The sequence below is a fragment of the Bos mutus genome, chromosome 27, assembly GCF_027580195.1.
Source record: "Bos mutus isolate GX-2022 chromosome 27, NWIPB_WYAK_1.1, whole genome shotgun sequence".
Classification (NCBI taxonomy): Eukaryota; Metazoa; Chordata; class Mammalia; order Artiodactyla; family Bovidae; genus Bos; species Bos mutus.
The window spans coordinates 25,987,688-26,012,636 of NC_091643.1; the positions used below are offsets into that span (position 1 = coordinate 25,987,688).

The window sequence follows — 24,949 nt, forward strand, 5'->3', positions numbered from 1 at the left end:
CCTTAGCGACCATACTTAACTGAAAAGTCCCTGACAAGAGCAACATGTGGAGGCAGCACGAGGGGAAGGACAGAAGAGGTGACAATACTCAATCACCAACCCAGGAACTGCCTGCCTCTGGCTTCCTGTTAAATAAACACACAATCAGATCAGATCAGATCAGTCGCTCAGTCGTGTCTGACTCTTTGCGACCCCATGAATCGCAGCATGCCAGGCCTCCCTGTCCATCACCAACTCCCGGAGTTCACTCAGACTCACGTCCATTGAGTCAGTGATGCCATCCAGCCATCTCATCCTCTGTCGTCCCCTTCTCCTCCTGCCCCCAATCCCTCCCAGCATCAGAGTCTTTTCCAATGAGTTAACTCTTTGCATGAGGTGGCCAAAGTACTGGAGTTTCGGTCTAAAACAGTTTTTGTCTTAACTACCACATGTTCCTTCCTCCTACCTTTCTGCAGTCCCTTCCTGCTCCTTATTGTGACTCCTTCTCCTCTCTCCAGCCCTTTAAAGCCAGGAGGACCCCAGAGGCACTTCGCACGCACTCCACGGAGTTCCCTAAAGGACCCTTGACCCGTTCTTGTGCTCTGATCCAGTTCAGTGGCTTTAAACACCATCTACCTGTTGGTGAATCTCAAACTAATCTCCCTCGACCAGACTCCTCCTTCACACTCTAGACATTGGTCCGCCTTTCTACGCTGCACCTTCACTTACGTATCTAATATTCATCTCAACATGGTGTTTGTACAACTGAGATCCCGATACCCACCTCCCAGCATCTGTGTCTCCTTCCTGCTTCCCCATCTCAGCATCCCGCCACTGCTCATACCGGAATACTAGAGCATCTCTGACTCCTCTCTTTTGCTCTTGCCCCTCATCCCACCAGTAAACCCCACTGGCTTTATTTTCAACACATATATCTAGAATCTGGATCCCTCTAAAACCCTATCCAACCCCTCATAGCCCTGTGTAAGCCACAGCCTCCTGCCATGATTACATCGAAACCTCACTGAGCTTTCTGATGCGGCGCTCACCCCATTCAGTGCATCCTCTCCACAGCTGTCACAGTGATTCTGTTACAATTAAAGTCACTTCGGGAGGATGGGCAAAACTGTTAGTTAGGGACTCTGAGACTGACATGTACACACTATGGTATTTAAAATGGATAAACCACAAGGACCTACTGTATAGCACAAGGGACTCTGCTCTGTGTGATGTGGCAGCCTGGATACGAGGAGAGTCTGGGGGAGAATGGATACATGTGTATGTATGGCTGATTCTCCTTGCCGTCCACCTGAAACTATCACAACATTGTTAATCAGCTATACTCCAATATAAAATTTTAAAAAATCAAAGTCACTTAGGTTAAAAGCCAAAGTCCTTATGATTTTCAAGACTGTATGTGATCTGGCTCTCTACTACCTGTCAAACCTCATCTCCTGGCTCACTTATCTCATTCCTTGCTACTCCTGGAGCTATTAGACACTGCCTCAGGGCCTTCCCACTTGCTGTTTCCTCTCACTGGTACAGTTTTCTTCCAGATGTTCACGCACTGGGTCCACAGGCCGTCACACAAAAGCCACCGCTCCATCCCCTGACCCACGCTCTCTGTCCCTCTCTCTCCCACCCCCCACAAACCCCAACATTTCACATTCCCCTTATTCCACCTTAGTATTTGTTCTCTCTTTAGTACTGGAGGTTGTCAAACATCCTTTATATTTCACTTATGAAGGCCCTGTCTCTCCTACCAGAATGTAACTTCACAGAGGACACATTTTGACCTTGTATTCATTTCAATTTCTGAGCACTTTGCCCCTTGTATCTACAGTCATCGACAAATATTTGAGCGCCAAGCATATGCCAATTAAAATAACACATTTTACTTTCCTAAAGAGTGAATATCTGGCAAGATTGTCAGTGAGGGGAATATAGCCAATATTTTACAATAACTATAAATGGAGTATAACCTTTAAGAATTATGAATCATTATACACCTGTAACTTACATAATATTGAATAGCAACTATACTTCAATTAAAGAAAAATTTAAAACATGTATTGGCTAGGGTGCTGGGATAAATGCTTACAGAGTCAGAGCAGGAGCACAGACTTGCATGTTGTTTCTAAAGGGCAACTTGCAACACGTATCCAAAGTCTTACAAATGCCCACACCCTCTGATTCCACTTAAAGGAATGTATCTAAGTAATTTATCTGATCAGCTTAAGTACTAATATACAAAGGCCTTCAGTATAGGGTTGTTTAACCTACTGAAAAACACTGGAAACAATGTGATGTTCAAAGGAGTCTGAGAAACAAATCACAACACATTTAGGCTACAACAGAGTCATTTTAAGTCATTTCTTAAAAGGAATATATAAAATAAATAAATAATATAAACATATAAAATAAATATATAAAAACTTCAAAAGTCTACCAAAATAGGCACCACACCTTTTAAAATGAAAAAGAATTTCAATCAAGTAAGTGCCTACTGACTGTTATGTTTGGGGTTTATTACCCACTTTTCTTGGTGGTTCAGACATTAAAGAGTCTGCCTACCCTGCAAGAGACCCGGCTTCAATTCCTGTGTCGGGAAGATCCCCTGGAGAAGGGAATGGCAACCCACTCCAGTATTCTTGCCTGGAGAGTTCCATGGACAGAGGAGACTTGCGGACTACAGTCCACAGGGTCACAAAGAGTCGAACACAACTGAGTAACCAATACTTACACTTTCTCAGAAATTGTTTTTCCCCATCAGAAATATATAAGCATATATATAAATATATATATACAAAAATATATGTATTTCTGTATATATATATTATATATACAGAAATATATAAACTAGTGAATATCTATAAATTATGAAGTAACACTGGCATTGATTAGATTAAGATGTTCCCTACTCTGCCACTTGCTCCTTCCTTCCCACTTCTAAAGGGCTATGTACTTTTTAAATAGCCTGCTGGGAAGAGGGTATTGGAAATCTGATGTGATATTCAAAGCATTAATACCGGGTTAAATTCATGATACAGTGGGGCAGAGTAAGGTTTACCTTGCTTGGGACAATGCCTGCCATGCTCCTTTCTTGACCTTGACAGACCTGGGCTCTGTCCAAACCCCTTATCTTTGCTGACTGCTTAAACACCAATGCTTCCCTGATAGCTCAGTTCGTTAAGAATCCGCCTGCAATGCAGGAGCCCCAGGTTAGATTCCTGGATCAGGAAGATCCCCTGGAGAAGGGATAGGCTACCCACTCCAGTATTCTTGGGCTTCCCCTATGGCTCAGCTGGTAAAGAATCCACCTGCAATTTGGGAAACCTGGGTTCAATCCCTGGGTTGGGAAGATCCCCTGGAGAAGGGGGAGAAGGGAAAGGCTACCCACTCCAGTATTCTGGCTTGGAGAATTCCATGAACTGTATAGTCCATGGGATTGAAAAAAGTCAGACTGAGAGACTTTCACTAAACACCAGTGTACTGCACTCTAATTACTTACCTGCCCCCCTCAATTGGTCCACACATTCTGTACTGACTGCCCACGACCTTTACATTCTATACTCTGAACCCTAGCTTCCCATTTATTGATACTTCCTAGTATACCATGGAGAAGGAAATGGCAACCCACTCCAGTGTTCTTGCCTGGAGAATCCCATGGATGGAGAAGCCTGGTAGGCTGCAGTCCATGGGGTCGCACAGAGTCAGACACGACTGAAGCGACGCAGCAACAGCAACTAGTATACCAGCCAAGTATTAAAAAACATTTGAATTCATATGCTTCCTTCTTATTTTTAATTCTGGGATTTCAGGGGCAGAAATTAAAAAGCAGAGAGCATCAACACTAACCCAAGACTCTTACGTATGTAAAAGTATACCTCCATTATATTAGAGAATTATCTATATTATTACTGCAAGAAAGAAATTCAACAAACTTTGATATTTGTAAAGTTACACCCTTCTAAATCCCTAGAGCTTTTTTTTTTTTTTTTTAAATAGTACTCTAAGGATAGATGTGATGAGGGATGAATTGCCATTGCCGCCTTCTAAGAATGGGCCAAGAATCACATCTTACCCATTCCATGACTCTTCAGGCCCTGGAGTAAGAGTTGCACAGTGCACACTTTCAAACTCTCTGCCAAGGGAACAAGTGAAGTGCAAGGGTGAGTCATTTAGTCTGCCTGACTCTTTGTGACCCCAGGGACTGTAGCCTGCTAGGCTCCTCTGTCCATGGAATTCTCCAGGCAAGCATATGCGAGTGGGTAGCCATTTCCTTCTCCAGGGGATCTTCCCAACCCAGGGATTGAACCTGGGTCTCCTGTATTGCAGGCAGATTCTTTACCATCTAAGCCACAAATGCCTACAAAAATCCAGAATTTCAGAAGCATTCTACATCTATATATTGTAAAATATGACTTCAGTATTCCACATTCTTGAATTAGCTAAGGCAATATTATGCCAGTAGGGTAAAAGAAACTGTCCTCTGTACAATCACGACTATTTCCTTAAGTTCAAAGATATACCATTCAGGTATGACCTAAATCGAATCCTTCATGATTATACAGTGGAAGTGCCAAATAGATTCAAGGGATTAGATCTGATAGACAGAGTGCCTGAAGAACTATGGACGGAGGTTCATGACATTGTACAGGAGGCTGTGATCAAAACCATCCCAAAGAAAAAGAATGCAAAAAGACAAAATGGTTGTCTGAGGAGGCCTTACAAATAGATGAGAAAAGAGGAGAGGTGAAAGGCAAAGAAGATGAGGAAGGATATACCCATCTGAATGCAGAGTTCCAAAGACTAGCAAGAAGAGATAAGAAAGCCTTCCTCAGTGATCAATGCAAAAAAACAGAGGAAAACAACAGAATGGGAAAGACTGGAGATCTCTTCAAGAAAATTAGAGATACCAAGGGAATATTTCATGCAAAGATGGGCACAATAAAGGACAGAAACAGTATTGACCTAACAGAAGCAGAAGATATTAAGAAGAGGTGGCAAGAATACACAGGAGAACTATACAAAAAAGATCTTCATGACCCAGATAACCACGATGGTGTGATCACTCACCTAGAGCCAGACATCCTGGAGAGCAAGGTCAAGTGGGCCTTAGGAAGCATCACTATGAACAAAGCTAGTGGAGGTGATGGAATTCCAGTTGAGCTATTTCAAAGCCTGAAAGATGATACTGTGTAAGTGCTGCACTCACTATAGCAGCAAATTTGGAAAACTCAGCAGTGGCCACAGGACTGGAAAAGATCAGTTTTCATTCCAATCCCAAAGAAAGGCAATGCCAAAGAATGTTCAAACTACCGCACAGTTGTATTCATCTCACATGCTAGCAAAGTAATGCTCAAAATTCTCCAAGCTAGGCTTCAACAGTACCTGAACTGAGAAATACCACAAGTTCAAGCTGGATTTAGAAAAGGCAGCAGAACCAGAGATCAAATTGCCAACATCCACTGGATCATCGAAAAACCAAGAAGAGTTCCAGAAAAACATCTACTTTTGGTTTATTGACTACGCCAAAGTCTTTGACTATGTGAATCGCAACTGTAGAAAATTCTTAAACAGATGGGAATATCAGACTACCTGATCTCCCACATGAGAAATCTGTGTGCAGGTCAGGAAGCAACAGTTAGAACTGGACATGGAACAACAGACTGGTTCCAAATCGGGAAAGGAGTATGTCAAGGCTGTATATTGTCACCCCGATTATTTAACTTATATGCAGAGTATATCATGTGAAATGCCAGACTGGATGAAGCACAAGCTGGAATCAAGACTGCCAGAAGAAATATCAATAACCTAATATATGCAGAAAACACCACCTTTATGGCAGAAAGCGAAGAAAAGCTAAAAAACCGCTTGATGAAAGTGAAAAAGGAGAGTGAAAAAGTTGGCTTAAAACTCAGCATTCAAAAAAATAAGATCATGGCATCCAGTCCCATCACTTCATGGCAAATAGATGGGGAAACAATGGAAACAGGGACAGACTTTATTTTTGGGGGCTCCAAAATCACTGCAGATGGTGACTGCAGCCATGAAATTAAAAGATGTTTGCTCCTTGTAAGAAAAGCTATGACAAACTTAGCATATTAAAAAGTAGAGACATTACTTTGCCTACAAAGGACTGTCTAGTCAAAGCTATGGTTTTTCCAGTAGTCACGTATGGATGTGAGAATTGGATTATAATGAAAGCTGAGCACTGAAGAATGGATGCTTTTGAACTGTAGTGTTGGAGAAGACTCTTGAGAGTCCCTTGGACTGCAAGGAGATCCAACCAGTCCATCCTAAATGAAATCAGTCCTGCATATTCATTGGAAGGACTGATGCTGATGCTGAAGCTCCAATACTTTGGCCACCTGATGGGAAGAACTGACTCATTTGAAAAGACCCTGATGCTGGGGAAGATTGAAGGCAGGAGGAGAAGGGGATGACAGAGGATGAGATCGTTGGATGGCATCACCAATTCTATGGACATGAGTTTAAGCAAGCTCCAGGAGTTGGTGATGGACAGGGAAGCCTGGCGTACGGCAGTCCATGGGGTCACAAAGAATTGGACACAACTGACTCAACTAAGAGTAAACTCAAAGGATAAAGTCAAGGAAGTACAGGTGAGTCACAACAAAAACAGCAAGTCTTAAGAGAGCAGTAGTTTGACAGAGAAAAAAGAACATCCCACAAACAAGGTTCTCACGATGACTCCAATTACACAGGAGCATAGTGCTTATGGTGATACTGTCAGTACCTGTTCCTGCAAGTAAGTTCACAAGATGCCTGCTGCTTCGGGTGGAGATTAAACCAAAATAGCTTCCTGAGTCACGGGACTGAGAACACACGCCCCATAGCCAAGGGTGTAGTAAGTCAAAGGCTTAGAAATGTTGTGTGGCTTTCCAGGTACCACAAAGATGAACGAGGGTCTTCACGTGTTCATCAGCAAATGTACTGCCCTGGTTGTGAGTGATCTCACCGTTACTCACAAGAGAATTCCTAATAAGAGCCGAGGCCACAGTAGGGAGCCTCCTGGCTCACTGAAAACCAAGGTCCACAAGCAGAGCTATACTTTGAACACTGAGGTCACAGAGACTCAGAACGGAACACCCTCTTCAATCTGCTACCCCTTCTAAGCCGACAAAAACAAATCAATCAACAAAATCTGCACAAGCTCTCCTGAAAGAAATTACCTAACCTCACAAAAGTGAGCCAGAAAATCTGAAAGACAAAGCCACCCATTCTCCACAGCTGGGGCTCTGAATCTTCACTTTTAACCCCTCGACCTTTTACTCTCTAAGTGGGTCTGTATATGCACACTCTGCACCTCCGTCTCTGTTTCAGAGACGAACGTGCCTGTGCCCTGGAAACACGGGTGCTCCCCTGCCCGGCTGTCACTCATCCCGTCCTTCATCTCTGTACCAGCTCTTTCCCTACAGCTTCTTCACCATCCTTACATTTTTAATGTCTTAACACACACACACACACACACACACACACACACACACACACACACACACACAACCCTTCGAGGTGCTTTCTCAGTCTTTAACCTCTTCAAGTTCAACATGCCCCCAAACTAACCCATTATTTTCTCTCTCTTTTTTTCTGGCCGTATCACAAAGCACCTTAGATCCCAGCCAGGGATCGAACCTGCAGCCCTGCAATGGAAGCATGGAATCTCAACCCCCGGACCGCCAGGGAAGTCTCCCATCACAAGGCCACTCAGACAAGAAAGTTGGGCAGACACTTGGATCATTCACTGCCAGTGGGGCTTACCAGACCCTCTTTCTGCAGAAACATTTTTATTATTTTCACTCTGCTCTCTACTCCCAAACACCAGGGTGACTCTTACAAGTCTGTGCCTAAACTATTAGGACTGATCTGCCTTGACCTTTCTTGGGGCTCACTCATCACTTACCCCAACACACGGCCTGCTCAAAGCATGGCTGACCCCACCTTTTATGTTCCCCAAACACCCCAGGCCCCTCATAAGGCTACATTTGCACCCCTGGGAATGCCAGCAACCTCCTAGGCCTGGAAACCCCCCAGGGGCACATTCCAAGGCCAGCTCAATGTCACCACCCTTCTCCAGTCTTCCCTCTGGCTAAGTTAGTGGTGTTCCCTTTACTGTGGACACACGGTACCTCATACAAGTTTCCAGGCAAGTCAAGCCAGATAACATTTGAACACCTGTTGTGCAATAGGTACACTGTGCTGAGGACTGGAAAGGATAAAAATAACTAAGACCTGGACTGTATCCTTATGGGTGGCATGGAGATGGAAGAAAATAACTATAGCCCAGCACAATAAATGCAGGTTATCACAGAAAACAGGACAGTTCAGCTGGGGTGTGAAGAAGGAAGAGGTGGTGTTCAAATGATTTTCCGTAACCCCTTCCCACCTCACCCTCCAACTAGGGAGTTCATTAATAGGGTGCATAAGTCATGTTTATATTCTCCGAATCTAGCAGACCACCCAGCACAGAGCAGGCGTGCCAAACATTTCTTGAATGGACAAATAAGACAGACTGCACGGTGTGTGAGTCACTGCGTGAAGCAATCATCCCCAGAATTACTTGCCAAGTGAGAATGGTGTGAAATGATCAAGAATTCACAGCGATGATGTGAATAAAGAAGAAGAGAGAAGACACTGTCTCTGAGGTGTCTGCAAGGCCCTCCTTGGTTGGCCTCATCCCCAGTCCCTCATACTCATACTCACTCACACACACACACACACACACACACACACACACACCCCCAGGACAGCTGCCTGGTTCTCAGACCCTACCCTCACTGCCTTGATCTTCTCACTTGTGTTCCCTCCACCTGATAACCAGATATTTCCCTCTCCTCCCCCAGGTGTCTGCTCAAATACGTCACCTTATTTAAAGACCTAACTTCCTAGCCTGCCCTATTTCCCTCCTTAGCCATTATCATTTTACACACACAATATTTTAACCACTACTTGGTTTTCTGACTAGAATTTAAGCTCCACAAAGGCAAAAATTTGCCTGTTCCATGTACCTGTTCATGCCCGGTGCTTAGAGGAGTTCCCAGGCACTCAGAGGCTTATTGAATGACTGCGCGTGCCCAAGGGGCAGGGGCACAGAGCTGGGGACTCCCAGGCCTGTTTCCTGTCTCCACCAATTATTAGCCATGTCAATTTGGGCAAACTGCTTAAACTTTTCAAATCTCAAAATCCTTATTTGCAGGATGGGAATAATCATGGTATGTATACATCATGAGTTGTGAAAATTAAATTACATATTTAGAAATTATAATCCAAATTATACATTTAGAAAGCTTAGAACAGTTAGCACTCAAAACACCTTACTACTATTATTATTATTTTTTATGGAGAACAACTACTATTATTATTTTTTTATGGAGAAAAACCTTGAGATACATTCTTTAAAATGTGAGTGAGTGGTTTAATTACATACAAATAAACAACATCTCTATAAGCAACATATTCAAGTTTGCTTTTAGAATGGTTATTAGATGATCTTTTCTGGCTTTCAGTACTTCTGCAAGCGTGACTACATTTCTCATAATTCTGATTGCTATCTCTTCTCAAACTCTTGCCTTGAAAAGGCCGAAACGGTACAGAAGTAAGCTGAGACAATTTTAAAAAACACTCTAGCACTAAATCAACAAGAAGCCAGTTTACAAAAACACCTGAGTGGGAAAGAAGGGAAACCTCGAAGGGTAGGCAAGTCATTACAGGTTTGGGATGTACTCCTGGTCTGAGAGGAATTTATTTTACTAACCCACATTAGATGAATGAACACAAAGGTTTACCCTTTTGAAATGGTCTTTAGTTTTCTTCTGGAGAAAGAGAACCATTTCCTTCATGAGGCCTTGCTTCAGACTCTGGTATGATCAGACGGGTCCCTGAACATCCTTCTTTTCCTCCAAATCCTAAAGCACCTAAGGGCCCTCTGCACACTGCTTACAGATCCCTTTGAGCTGCTCTGCGGTTGCTGTAGGAACACGCTCTCACCCTTGCCAGGTAGTTAGTTAAAAGGTGCTCCACGGCAGGGGCATACTCTGCTTTATTTCTGTAATCCTGCCTACCTCAGGCTGGCCCCTGGCAGGGCAATTACAAGTGGCTATGAAGGAACACACACAATTATAATCTAAAACCTGGCAAGAACTGGTATTACCTCTGAAAGAGGGTAGCAGGCAGTTTCTGAAGGCACTCGATCTCGAGGTATTTCCTAAGCAGTTGTTTTATTCAACAGCATTAATCTGCAATGCCCACATAAAACCATTTACATCACAGTAAATTGATACAGATTGTGAAGACAAGAGACATACCACAGTTTCTAATGTATTCAGCTGAGCCTAAGAACTTTTCCAAAACTCATGGTTAATTTGAAAGTGTTTCTTTCATGAAGAAACATGATAACATGAAGGTGAAGAGCATGGACTCTGAGCCCTGTTACTGGTCAGAATCTGTAACCTCTGTGACTTTCTAGCTGCACAACCTGGAAAATGATTCAACCTCAGTGTGATGGTTTCCTCTTCTGTAAAATGCAGACAAGCCTCACAGACCTATTGTGAGGAGTAAAGGAATTTATAGGTGAGATGATAAAGACAAAGCCTGGAACCTGGTAAGCATGTTAACAAGTGTGAGCTGCTACTATTGGCATTATGATTATTGTTAGAAATATTTTTCCTTGCTTATGTCATCTTATTTGAGGGGTTAAAACACATACATACTCCAAAGAAGCAAAGATGACTTGCATACGGTTTGTTATAATCACTAATCTGGTTTCATATAAATTTCCAGATTTAAGTTACTTTTTTATTTCTAGTTTTAATGAGATGTGATTGACATACATCACCGTATAAGTTTAAGGTGTGCAGCGTAATAGTCTGACTTACATGTATTGTGATTACCACAACACCCATCATCTCATATAGATACAATTAAAAAACTTTTTTCCTTGTTAGGAGACTTACTCTCAGGATTTACTCTCTTAGCAACTTTCCTATATATTAATATATAGCAGAGTTAACTACAGTTCTCATGCTGTACATTACAATTCCCAAGTTTTGACAAGTGAAATGGAAAAGTTCCATTGGGTTTAATCCCAAGTCTTCCTCATACTCATTTTATAGCTTCAAGAAAATGGCTATTTCACAGCTCCAAGTCTGGTTTTCTACTTGGTTCTCTGAAAGGATTTATTGAAAACCCCAAGTGGGCTGGAACATTCCTGCTGGTTACCTTTTAGGAGAGCAACTTTGTATGAGCACAGAGGATGTCCATTTGGTTTCAATTTTCAAAGACACAAACACTTCATTGTACAGCAAATGGCAACATGCTCTCAAAGATCCAAAGACACGTTGTTTTGGCTGCTTGATTTTCTGTTCTAACTCTGTGATGATTAAGTTTCCCATTTTCCACGACAAACACCTCTCAATTTACTGTCAGCGTGCAAACAAGTTATGGTTGCTATTAATTTTATTAAAAGATAAACACATTTTAAACATAGCATCACCAAGTTAATCTTCCAACTGTTCAACTCAAATGCAAACCCACAAAATTTCTGGCTACAGTCATTTTTTTGCATTTATATATGGAAAATTACCAAGTGAGAGATTCCGTTTTTGCCTAATTGAGTTTTTAACTTGGATTGAAAACTCTGAATGCATAACTTAGTTATTAAGCTTATGTACACAGGTTAATAAAAGCTCAAGAAATGTCCTGTCTTTTCATGAAGACTAGGCAGACCTACTTTTCTCTCTTTAAGGCATGGCATTCTGTAGCATACAGTAAAGGGACTTCAAAAATATGTCACTCCTTGGTGGGATCACCTATATAAAAGAATCTCATCTTTTACAATATATTCTGGGTACTGGCCTAATTTGTAGAAATGTGTGTGTTTCAGGTTTTCTGGGATTTGAGCACCACGTGCTAGAATTACACTACGAGCAGCCACTACTCAGAAAATTAGGTGAGCTCCACACTGTCCCTAGAAAGATGAGGACTGTAAAAGCCTGACTGTCTCAAACCCTGTCACTTCACAGAAGCTGGGGGAAGGCACATGACTAGCTCAGGCAGCTCCCTGGGGCCACGGCCCTGCCATAAGGCAGCACTCCTCGCAACAGGCCAGGCTGCCAGCGGCTATGGCCTTCCTGGACGCCAGGCCACAGGGGCCCCTGATGCCTGAACAGGAAAGGGGCTTCCCATCTGCAAATCCGTGAGCCTTGGACAGCAGCAGCAGTGAGGACCAAAGCTTCGATCTCACTTCTGCCCCACTCTCCAGACTGTGGCAACATCCCGAATAAGATTTATTGCTTCTCCCAACGTCTTGAGCGCCTCTTACTGTTGTTCTCCCAGAGTTCCTCTGGGGGTAGAAATGGAAATGCATGCAAAGTCCCCTTCCTCCTCCTGGGTTTGCTCCTCACGACAACCCTCAAGATTTGGATGCACAAGCCCTGATTTATTGGGGCCTGGACCTAAATAAATCACCCTTACAACCTGTCTGCGTGTTATATAAGCTTCTCACGTAACAGCTTCATAATAGGAAGCTCGACAGCTTCATAATAGGATTGGAAAATAAAACCTCAAAATCCTAAGGTGTAGACAGGTAAAGAGAACCCTGGGGATTTCACTGGTTTCGTTAAGTTTCTGCAGAATGTTCTCACATCTGAGGACACAGAAACTTTGGGGCACCTTCTCCCTTAGACCATTCAACAGCAGCCACTATTTTTATAAGGGAACTCACTTCTAAATCTATCTGACATGCCTTTCATTTGCTCAGTGCTATACCTGCTAAAATGAGGGGTGACCCCTGCAGAGTGCTCTCAGTCAACTGGAATGGCCAGCAGGCTTTTTGTCTTCGTCTCTTTGAAAGGGGCTGCCTTCCCCACTTCCTGTTCTGATTTTGTAACACAGAGAAATCCTAACCTCAGCCAAACTTAGGAAGACATTTAAGAGCTGCTCTGGAAGCTCTCAAATTTTATAAATCTTGCCTTCACTACTTCTAATATGCAAACCAATATAAACAACCTTGGTATTAGAAAAATGTAACTCTGTAGTCACCTTCATATCCCCGAAGATTTTTAACATATTTATTTGACTGCGTCGGGTCTCAGTTGTGGCGTGTGGGACCTAGTTCCCTGACCAGGGATCAAACCCCGGTCCCCTGCATTGGGAGCGTGGAGTCTTAGCCCCTGGACCACCAGGGACATTCCTCCTAGAAGATTTTATAAAACACCTTTCAGTAAAATTCAAGAAAAACACTAGTCTCTTCATTTTTTGATGAGGGCGCATGATGAAAGGAGTGTATCACACAAGTATTATTAAGCACTTCACTGTTTGTAAAGTGAAACGATTCCTGTATGACCAGGGCCTGCTTGTATATGGAGACACGCCTGCTCCTGGAGAGCTTTTATGTCAGCTTATACACGTCTCTCTCCGTTCCAACCAGCCTCCAGCGCTGCTCAAGGATCACAGCTGTGTCTTGGACTTTTTTTTCCACCTTCCCTGTGCAAGATGCTGGACCACAAAAGACGAAACGCTTTAGTGACACAATGCACCAGAGTTCTAGAACCAAAACCCATCTCTCTGAGACAGGTTCCTGATGGGACCGATTTAAATCTGAATCATTTACGAACTGCTCTAAAGCACAGCTGAATTATTTGACTCTTACCAGAACTGGACACACGCCTGATCCTCTGAGGAGACACGGCCCGATCGCAGGTGAGATTTCTGCTGTCGCTATTCCGCCTCAAACAGGAAACAGAAGGCCCCACTCTGGCTTTCGGACCAGGTGTTTTCCTCAGAATGGAGGGGTTGGGCGTAGCTGGTTTCGTAGCTGGTTTCCCACCTGAGATGCCTGCAGGTTTGGAAGCAGAATCCTGTGGGGAAAAGAGGGAAGACGTCAGGCCAGGTCACACGTCCCACTCCCACACCACCACTTCCCGATGGTGGTAGGTATGGGAAAGAAACAATCTCTGTCTAAACAGATACGCCCGATGGATATTTTTCATTTTTACTATGAAGACATTTCCGCTCTTGATAGTTTACTCTTTGATTCACCATGATCTGCCTTGGGTCCCATCAGGGAAACTGTGCCCAAGGTGACTGGTGTCACAAGTTAAATTCATAGCTTTCAGTCCTTTTCCTAGATTTCCTCTCCACGGTCTCCAGCCCCCATGAGGCCATCTTCCATTGGTTTCTCCCACAGAGCTCTTTCCTGGATCCTCTTCTATCCGTCTGGCTATTCCTTCTCTGGGTTCTGTTCTTCTCTGCCTTTAAATGCTGGTCATCGCAAGTGTTCTAAACTTGGCCCTGGAAACTTTCTCACCATATACTCTCCCCAGATGACCTTGTCCACTCTTTCAACCACCACCAAGCCCTCACGTCCGAGTCGGCACTCTCTCCCGAGTTCCCCACATACTTCATTTCTTTCTTCATCTGCCTCACTTAGCATACTTCAGGTGCCTTGACCCAATAATGTTGACAATAATCATATTATTGTTGTTTTTACTAATCAACATACAGCCCTTTTAAAATGAAAAGTAAGTTCAAAATGTACGTATCAATTCATGATCCTAACAACCCTTCAGGGATGCTTTCACCATACTCCATTTCACAGCCGAAGGACATGAAGCAGTTTCTAAAAATCAGGTGAATTTTATCCACCCATCTCAAAACTTAGCTTTTCTCATATTCACCACCACGTGCCCAGACACCCGACCTACACAGTGAAAGCTATCTCTACAAGTCTCCTTTCTTAACTTCTGTATGTTTCTGTATCACCGTTCCAACCACATACACAGAACACAGCAGACAGAGGCATAACCCAACCATCTCCAATTAAGTCAGACATTAAATTTACAAAAATGTGGAACAGTGCCAGTCTCCTCATTAAGTATTTTTGTTTTGGAAAATGCGGTTAGTTTTTAAAATGTTACATTAAAACACAATGGATTTAACTTTATTTCAAATGAATATATATTCTGGAAATGTCTTAGTTTTAATGTTAAATGTCATAAATGCTGACAGTCCAAACTGGGCCAGGAGGCTTCCCTCGGTCTCCTAGATAAAGTCAGCTCTTCTATAAAAGGCCTCTGGGGTGTGGCGGTCCTGCCCTCCCCTTCACTGGTTCCTTACTGCCTGTGGTTCTGCACTCCCAGCTCCAGACATCCTCACTACCCTGTGACCCCTGCGTGACAATGCGCCTTCATCTTGGCACATGTTATTCCTTCCACCCAGAATACCCTTCCAACTCATCCTCGATCTTTAAGCTTCAGCTGGTGATCCATGCGCTCTCCCCCCAGAAGCCTTCCTTCCTGGATCTCTCTCCCCATCACGGCCACCAGCACAGCAGCCATACACACCCCCAACTGACAGCCTGACAGCCCATCTTTCTTTACATTCTAATGCCCGCTGCACTAGACTCTAGGCTTGGCCAGGGGCTGGGTCTTTCCATCTCTATATCCCAACAATCACCACCATATACAGCACACGGTGTGTGTTGGCCACTCAGTTGTGTCCAGCCCTTTGCGACTCCATGGACTGTAGCCCATCAGGCTCCTCTGCCCATGGGATTTTCCCAGCAAGAATACTGCAGTGGGTTGCCATTCCCTTCTCCCAGGGATCTTCCCAACCCAGGTCTGAAACCATGTCTTCTGCACTGGCAGGCAGATTCTTTTACCACTGAGCCACTTGGGAAGCCCCCCAAAGCACACAGTGGGCACCCAATAAATGTACACACAGGAAGTGAGAGCCTGAGGTTTACTCCAAGAACAAATTTCAACACTGTAAGCCATGATTTATATTCTTCCATTACATAAAGAAAAATTGAGCCTCACAGAGGCTGAAACTTGCCTGATGCCTCTTTGCCAATGAATGGATGGAGCTACCATGTGAAACCATGTCGATCTCCAAAATCGGTGCTATGAACCTCTGCGCTGCCTTTCCCCCAGCAGGACCCTTGCTTAGTAAGTCAGAAGTAGATAATTTCCCACAGAATGATATAAAGTCCATGCTGATGACATCCACTACGTGAATTAAAAACTAACTTACATAGGGCAATACTCTAAGAGAACACTGGAAAGCAATGTAAAATTGGCCAAGAAAAGCAAGCAAAGGATAAAAAATCTTCTCCCACCATTGTGAAACTGGCTAAGGTAATCTCCCCAGAGAACAACATTTAAAAAGTAACCCAAACTTCTAACCAACTTACAAAGTAAATCTTTAACAAATCAGATTTGCTCTGCCTTTTAAAGTCAACATTCCTTGAAATTCTGAAAGCCCAGTGTGTGGAGCAGAAAGGGCTAGGATTCAGATCAGGAGACCTGAGTTTGAATCTCAGCTTTTACAACTTACCGGCTGTCTCTGTGTTTTAAGTGACCTCTATGAATCCTTAAACTGTAGCAAGAACTTGCCTGTTGTTACTGGAAAGAGTAAATGATAATGTATAAAGCACCTGAACATTCTGGAAAATTAAATGGCATAATATACGTAAGAGCCTAGAGCAGAGGGTTTCGCACAGTCACTGAAGAAATATGTGTTTCCTTGCTTTTAGATAATTCCCCATTCCTTTCATCAAACACACTATCACCAATACAAAAGCTCTGTAATGCATAGCTACACTCAAATGCATCAAATTAAAATCAAGTTCCTTCTGACATAGAACTTTTATGAAGTTTCAGATAAGCCCTGACTAGCTTCCCTTGCTATGGAGAAGGAAATGGCAACCCACTCCAGTGTTCTTGCCTGGAGAATCCCAGGGACGGGGGAGCCTGGTGGGCTGCCATCTCTGCGGTCGCACAGAGTCGGACACGACTGAAGCAACTTAGCAGTGGCAGCAGCAGCAGCCTCCCTTGTGGCTGAGATAGTAAAGAACACGTCTGCAATGCAAGAGTCCAGGGACCGATCCCTGGGTCGGGAAGATCTCCTGGAGAAGGGAATGACAATCCACTCCAGTATTCTTGCCTGGAGAATCCCAGGGACAGAGGAGCCTGGTGGGCTACAGTCCTTGGGGTCACAGAGTCAGACATGACTGAGAGAATGACACTCACTCAACTCAAACAGCTGTGAAGCTGTAGGCAACCTAAGGATTCCGTAAACTCAAGGACTAATTCTGCTCAGGACCAACAGAGCACAGAGAAAATGCATATCCCTCCAGCACTGTCTCAGCATGGACCCAGGGCAGATCCAGAATCTTTAGGTACTGCCGAAGTGACCAAGAAACACAGGGGTCTGCCTACAACATGAGGCAAAGGCTGATTCATTCAGCTCTCTATAGTAAGTACAAAGCCTGTGGCCAGTGGCCGTTTGGCCAGCTCCTGCCCTGTGACACACAGAAATGTGTAAGCAGTGAATAGGGATATTGGAGAGAACTGCGCATAAAACATTACCATGGGGGGAGAAATGAGTTTGTAGTATTTGTCAGTAAGTAAACATGTCAGTGCTAAAAATATGGAAATTCTACTGCAAAATTTCTAAGATGAAAAGTGCTTCTTCTCCAAGATACACTGGGATCCAGATGATTCTATCACCTTATTTCTATACGACATCATCACGCTGAAAAATAGGATTTCCTTCTGCCCGTGGGAAACAAAATGCTGACTTACATGATGCACGGATCAGAAAAGCTTTTCATTTCAAAATTACACCACCAATTTATAGTCAAAGCAAATGTTATTTAAAGAAACTTTATGCTAGGATTTGGGAGGCAGTTGGTGATCAATGCACAATTAAAAAGTCTCCCATAAATCAAGGAGGAATAATTCTATTGTTTTCATGTATATGTATCTAGAAATAGCAAACTAAGACTGTTTCTTAGCATTACAACAGTGTATTATTTAATTTAGCAAAGTATCAAATTAAAAATTGGATACAATGAGTTTCCTAAGCTTGACTTCAAAAGAAGTTAAAAAAATAAACACCTGGGTTTTGAAATAATGGACAATCTCAGTAGTTCAGGGATCACTGTGGTGTACCATTCTTTCTAAAAAGATTTATTATAAAAGCTAAAGCATCTCTAAGCTGACCTAGCTCAAGACTATCTCTAGCAGAACCTAAGAATTCCTGATGTACCATGAAAAGTGAAATTGTTAGTTGCTTAGTCATGTCCGGTTCTTTGTGACCCCATGGACTGCAGCACACCAGGCTTCTCTGTCCATGGGATTCTCCAGGCAAGAATGCTGGAGTGGGTTGCTATGCCCTCCTCCAGGGCATCTTCCCAACCCAGGGATCAAACCCGTGGTCTCCTGTGTTGGCATGCGGATTCTTTCCATCTGAGTCAGTAGGGAAGCCCTGAAAACACTTACAACAGCCTTTCAACACTTCAAGCCATACATGTATCATTCCTTCAGACGGGAGTCCTTCACACAGATGACTCACAGCTGCCTTCCTTCCCTGGCACCTGGCACCCGGCACCCACGTCCACTCTTGACCCACAAGACAGAAGCCCAAGAAAAGCCCTACATGGGCTGAAAACGCATGCCAGTGCCCACTGCCAAAAACAGGACCAAGGACAAACACACAGAGTCCAAGACTAGCCTCTGAAATGCTTCTACAACTCCGAAAGCCAGTTTCTTCATGCTCTGGGCAAAAATTACATACATGTTTAATGTCTACGGCTGAGTCCCTTTGCTGTCCACCTGAAACTATCACAATATTGTTAACCACCTATACTCAAATATAAAATTGAAAGTTTAAAATAAATACACATGCTTAATGAAAAATAATCTTTGAACTGCTTATGGATTCCTGTTTAAATCGAACACCCAAGTATCTGCCAAGTGCTGTAAAAACATATTGCCTTTTCACCATACGAAATACAGTGGGTTTTCCTTTAGTATCAGGGACCAATGTGTTAGGACAGCAAGAGATCTCAGACAGCTACTAGCCCAATCCTTTCATCCCTGTGTCTCAAAATACTACTTGGCCGAAGTCACATTAGCTGATCAGAGGCAGCATCCCGAATCCTCCTGTTCACCAGAGGGGGCTCCACTGCCCAGAGTGCTTCCTCAGAGCAGCCCAGGAGCTATTTTCATATTAACTCTGTTTACCAGCACTGCTGAGACATTGTTCAACTGTGGTCTGATACAGTTCAAAGTTCATAAAAAATGTTTTGTTTTTTTTTTTAATAAATATAAAATCCAACCAGATATCTAACTTCAAACAACTAATTACACGAAAACATTAAAGTAACTTGTCCTTTCAGCTTACTATTAAAAGGAATATTGATGCTCAAAATAAAATACTGAAATTCAGATTTTTTAAAAATATGCATATAACCAATGAACACCCTAAAATGTACTAAAAATTAATGAATAATACTGCAATACCTGAAAGCAAATCTGCACACAGAGTTCAGCAATTTTATTCACTATTAAAGGGGAACCAATTGCTAATCCATCCCGCTGTTTCCACCACCACTTCTGAAGCAGGAAGAAATTTCACTTACCAAAAACAGAGAACCAAAGTCAGAGGTCTCGCTCAGGATTTCCTTTTTTAGCTCCTGTTTTGCCACTGGTGTCCCATTTCCTTCTTCACCCTTCTTTTCAGGGCTAATCCTATCGATGTGGGAAGTACAGGGCACTTCCAAGCCTTCTGTGCTTTCCATTTTCACAGGGAGCTCATCTTTGATCTGAAAAACTGCAGCCACAGACCCAGTCTCACATGCTGGATTGGAAGAACTTGCTTTGTCAACATCTTCCTGATTTGATTTCATGGCAGATGTTGTTCTTGGATGCTTCTTGTGTGAAGCATTTTTAGAATGAGTTGTAACATGCACAGCCTGGCTCGTAATGAGTTTATTAAATTGCTGCTTATGCGTCTTGTTAATTGGAATTTCTGCTTTGGGGTCTGCATTCAAGTCATATGTTGCTGTTTTGCTTAAACCTGTTGACTGTCTTGAGGAAGACACTGATGAGGGAGACGAGGCACCAGTTAACTGAGGTCTGGGTGCAGCTTTTGATAGAGCAGGGTCCTTGGGCTGCAACATGGGTCTGGATATAACTTTTGCTTTAACGTTCTTGAAGTTTGGTCTTGGGTAACTTATAATTTTGGTTTTTCTAACTTTGCTGCCTAGGGGGCTATTTGCTTTGGTGGTTGATTTTCCTAGGTTAAGTTTTGACACAATCATTGGTGCCGCCTTCAAATTTGGTAAACATCGGAGCTCTCGATTACTTGTCGGCACTTTGCTACATTTCTCCACGCCTTCAACAGGTGAGACAGAAAAGGTTGTATTTATAGGTTCAAGGACTGGCGTGGACATGCAAATTCTGTTATCTGTACTGATGACCATATCATCTGCATTCCAAGTCAGCTCAAGTACTGACGCTTCCTTTTGTCCTGGCGGGCTATTCGGTATCAGTTCTATGGTAAGATTTTGGGTTCCCAAATGCTTTTCATTGGGGGCAGTTGGTGTGTCTTTAGTCACAGTGACTTGGTGTTTTGGGCCCAGCACTTGGGTTTTGCTTTTATTAACAGCTGGCACCAGTAAAGGGCATTCATCATCTATAAGACAATTGGACACTGTTTCTCTTACATTTTGGCCCATTTCCTTTTGCCCATATGAGCTCTGTGAATGTGTCTCCCTATTTGGTTCATCTTTAGATGGACAAAAGAACTCTTGTAATACAGACCCACTGGGAACATCCATGCCATCAGAAACTTGTGTTAGAGCTTGTATCTCCTTTTCTGTGCCTCGTCTTTGCTGTGCTCCATCTGGGTACTCACTGGCAACCTTTCCTGAAGAACAGTGACACTGATTTTCAGTATCTGGAACAACAACATCAATTTGCATCACCATGTCAGAAAATACTGTGTAAGTTGTGTCCTGGGCCTGTGATGCTGCAGCTTGAGAATTTTCAAAGCTCTCTCGATCACAACTTGTTTCTCTCACATGTATCTTATCAGAATGGGAAGATGGAAGAATGGAACAGGATAAAGATGTATTTATGCTTCTCGTGTTGTTTGGCTGCAGGCTTGCAGTGGTAGGCAAAGACTGACTTTTTCCAGTGGTATCATGTGTTACGAATGTACTGTTAACGTTATCCACTTTTATGTCAAAAGTCTGGTTGAGCAGCAAGGCAGTAGGATTGTCTGTACAGTTCAAATCATCACTGTTAGTTTTCCATACAAAAGTTAGAGATGTCTCAACACTCTGGTTCAACGATCCTAGGGAATGACAACTACTATGTAAATGTTTGGGTTCCACTGTATTTACAACATGTGCAAAAGATGGACACGTGGAATCCGTGTGCGCCTCCAGTGCCTCCTTACTGATGAAGTTACTTGAGGACTTTTGGTGATCGTGTACTTCAACACACTGAGGGTTTAAAGAAATATTTTCGCCAATGTCCACATCAGAGCCAGTTTCATAATCAACCACCATGCCATCTGGGTTGGCACAATGCCAACTCACATTATTGGTTGAAGCGTTTTGGGTAGGTGGTGATTTTTGTTTGCATCCATATGTGTTTCCATTTTTATCACAGATAAATAAGGACTGCAGTTCATCTTCTGTCTTGCCATCTGAATTATCATCATTCATCCTGAGTATTAACTTTAAACCTCCGCCGTTTTATTTCTTTTTTAACTCCTTTCAAATGAGAGGGAAGGAAAATTTGTCTTCGGTTTTTCAGCACAGTTGCAAGTTTCTCAGTCTAAGATGCTTTGCAGTTGAAATGGTTTGTTGTTTCCTGGAAGAAACAAAAAGTTTCACACTCAAGTGAACATTAGAAAAATCAACAAGTCATTATTTGATTAATTTCAATTGCCTTATTTTTACATTTAAAACCTGCAACTAAGGACATAGGTAATTAAGATACTAGCTACAGACTCAACCTCTTTTCAAACACACTTTTTCATTTGAGGAAATGGGCAAAACGGAAGACAGAGGCAAGATGCTGTTAAAACTGTCCCCTCCCTAACTCACTGCAGTAGAGAAGGACGCCCAAATCTGACAATAGCTTTTCTTTCTTTTTGGTTGACAGAGTTGACCACTGGTTCTAATTTGCCTAGGATGGTCCCAATTTATGCTTATCGTCCCAACATAATTATAAAGAATGCCCTTTTCACTTTCGGAAGGGCCCCCTACTGTCTCCTTGGAGGGTGATTACCAGATAGACTAGGCAGGCACAGCAAAAAAAGGCTGAATATCGATGAAGACTCAGGGCACCAGCATTTCTCTTTCCCCTGCTTTCAGTGTGAATCTCAAACATACTGCACTTCAAAATTGAAAACAAAAGCCATTGATTCTTCATAGTTAAAGTGGTATTCTATTGGAAGTACCAAAAAATGTTAAACTGAGTTACTGTGTGACACAGCAAATCTACTCTGACATATCTACGAAAAAGAAAAACTTGTGTCCAAAAATTTATACACAATAGTACATGATTTGTAATAGAAACATTATTCACAATAGCCCAAAAGTGAAAGCAAGCCACAGGTCTACTAACTGGTAAACAGATAACAAAATGTTATATATCCATGCAATGAAATATTTTTCAGCAAGAGAAAGGAGTATTGATTGGTACGTGCTACAACATGGAATCAACGTTAAGACTTCAAATATTATAAATAAAAGAAGAGTATAAGCAAAAATTACAAAGTATAAGAAGCCAGTAACAAAAGACTACATATGATGTGACACGATTTCCATGACATGTCCAGAATAGGCAAATCTACAGAAAGCAGATGGGTGGTTCTCTAGGGCTAAGAAGGGGCAAGAGGGAAAAGAATGAGGAGTGGCTGCTAACTGGAGCATGTTTCTTTTTCAAAGTAATGAACTACAAATGTTAAGACTGTGGTGATGGCCGCAAAGGGCTGTACATACCCTAAAACAATTCAATTGTACACTTAAAAAAAAAAAAAAAACCATTAAAAACAACCCATGAAAGCTTTCAAATTCAAGGATTTTGTAAATAACTAAAACCTTATTATGCTTTTGGTTAAACTGAAGTGCTTAAGAAAGGCCCAAATATTTAAGCTAAGACTGCAAATAAGTCACACAGATAGACATTTGTTTGAACTGACTTGCTCATCTTGGTAGGTACTGTCAATTGGGTATCATGGTGCTGTTCTGAAGAAATAAAATATCCAGCAGGGAAAACAATGACATTCTGTAACCTAGAAAATTGTAAATTAAGAGTAGATCTCATTTTTCTAACTTTCAATCTTTCCTCTGTATTCAAACATACTTCAGTGACCTAAATACAAGCAGGACAATAGGAACAAGGGAAGAACTGAAACGATCAGTATCTCCACTAACAGGGCTCTGTGTTTCCTGCCATGAATGCTGAAACCAGCCTTTACTGGGGGCACGAAGAAAGGCCTCAGTGTTTATCTCAATAGCACTCATGTGCATGCATACCAACACATGCAACCAAGAGACTCTGATCTCAAAATAAATGCTATATAACTCATATACTAACAGAAATAGAAATAGAATTCTATAGAAAATAGAATTTTCTATACTAATAGAAAATGTAAATATCTTTTTTCCCCCACTGTAATTCCTTAGTTAGAAAATAAATTACTGAAATAATAAATTTGGGGGCAGCACCTTAATAAAAGATTTTATGAAACACAAATTAACATTTTTAATCCTCAAGTATAAAACAGGTTCAAGCTAAATGAAAAGGGAAGTCCGGGTATTCATATTTTAGCTTTGTGTGTGGAGGGGGGGAGGTGGTGACTTCACAAAGCACTAAATATGCTACACCTTTATGCTTCCATGAAGGCCAATACTCATTTAAGAAACCCTGGTATAAGCAGTTGGGAGTGCTAGAAACAGAAGAATTGAACACAAATCATAGAAGTTATTTGTCTGTATAAACAGATTCACTAAAGTCAACTGATGGAGCTTTCACTTCCTGAGCTCCCTCCTCCAAAGTATGTAAAATATGATTTAAAAATTGCAAAAGAATAAAGAAAATGGTTTGTACGTCAAAACATCTCAAATTATTTCAAAAAAAAATGTACAGAGGATAATTTACACCACTTTGTTGTTTAGTCACTAAGTCGTGTCCGACCCCATGGACTGTAGCCCCACCAGGCTTCTCTTTCCATGGGATTTCCTAGGCGAGAATTCTGGCTTGGGTAGCCACTTCTTTCTCCAGGGGATCTTCCAGATCCAGGGACTGAACCTACATCTCCTGCATTGGCAGGAGGATTCTCTACCACTGAGCCACCAGCGAAGCCCTAATTGACAACATGAGTTACACGTCATTCTCTGCTTAGGTTGTTTCTAGTTTTATTATTAAATATTATTTACTTATAAATAGCACTGGACTAAATATTTTTGCTGTTTCCACTGTTTGTCACTGTTTCCCCATCTGTTTGCCATGAATTGATGGGAAACAGTGGAAACAGTGACAGACTTTATTTTGGGGGGGCTCCAAAATCACTGCAGATGATGACTGCAGCCATGAAATTAAAAGACCCTTGCTCCTTGGAAGGAAAGCTATGACCAACCTAGATAGCTTATTAAAAAGCAGAGATATTACTTTGCCAACAAAGATCCATCTAATCAAAGCTATGGTTTTTCCAGTATCATGTATGGATGTGAGAGTTGAACCATAAAGAAAGCCGAGCCAAAGAATTGATGTTTTGAACTGTGGTGTTGGAGAAGACTCTCGAGGGTCCCTTGGACTGCAAGGAGATCCAACCAGTCAATCCTAAAGGAAATCAGTCCTGAATATTCATTGGAAGGACTAATGCTGAAGCTGAAACTCCAATACTTTGGCTACCTGATGGGAAGAACTGACTCATTAGAAAAGACCCTAATGCTAGGAAAGATTGAAGGCAGGAGGAGAAGCGGATGACAGAGGATGAGATGGTTGGAAGGCATCACCATCTCAATGGACATGAGTTTGGATGGCATCACGACTCAATGGACGTGAATTTGAGTAAACATCGGGAGTTGGTGATGGACAGGGAGGCTGGGGGTGCTGCGGTCCATGGGGTTGCAAAGAGCCAGACA

The 24,949-nt window shown here is 42.4% G+C and overlaps 1 protein-coding gene across 2 annotated transcripts in view; it reads right to left on the reverse strand.

Moving 5' to 3' along the window:
• The window catches only part of MTUS1 (microtubule associated scaffold protein 1), a 189,047-nt gene that overhangs the window by 105,195 nt on the left and 58,903 nt on the right, over positions 1 to 24,949 (reverse strand). For both annotated transcript variants that reach the window (XM_070364161.1, XM_070364160.1), the window contains exons 2-3: positions 19,424 to 21,665; positions 13,649 to 13,856 (exon numbers count right to left, since the gene is read on the reverse strand). In XM_070364161.1, the coding sequence (XP_070220262.1) occupies positions 13,649 to 13,856; positions 19,424 to 21,517 (2,302 nt within the window). In that variant the 5' untranslated portion in view covers positions 21,518 to 21,665. The remainder of the gene's footprint in view (positions 1 to 13,648; positions 13,857 to 19,423; positions 21,666 to 24,949) is intronic.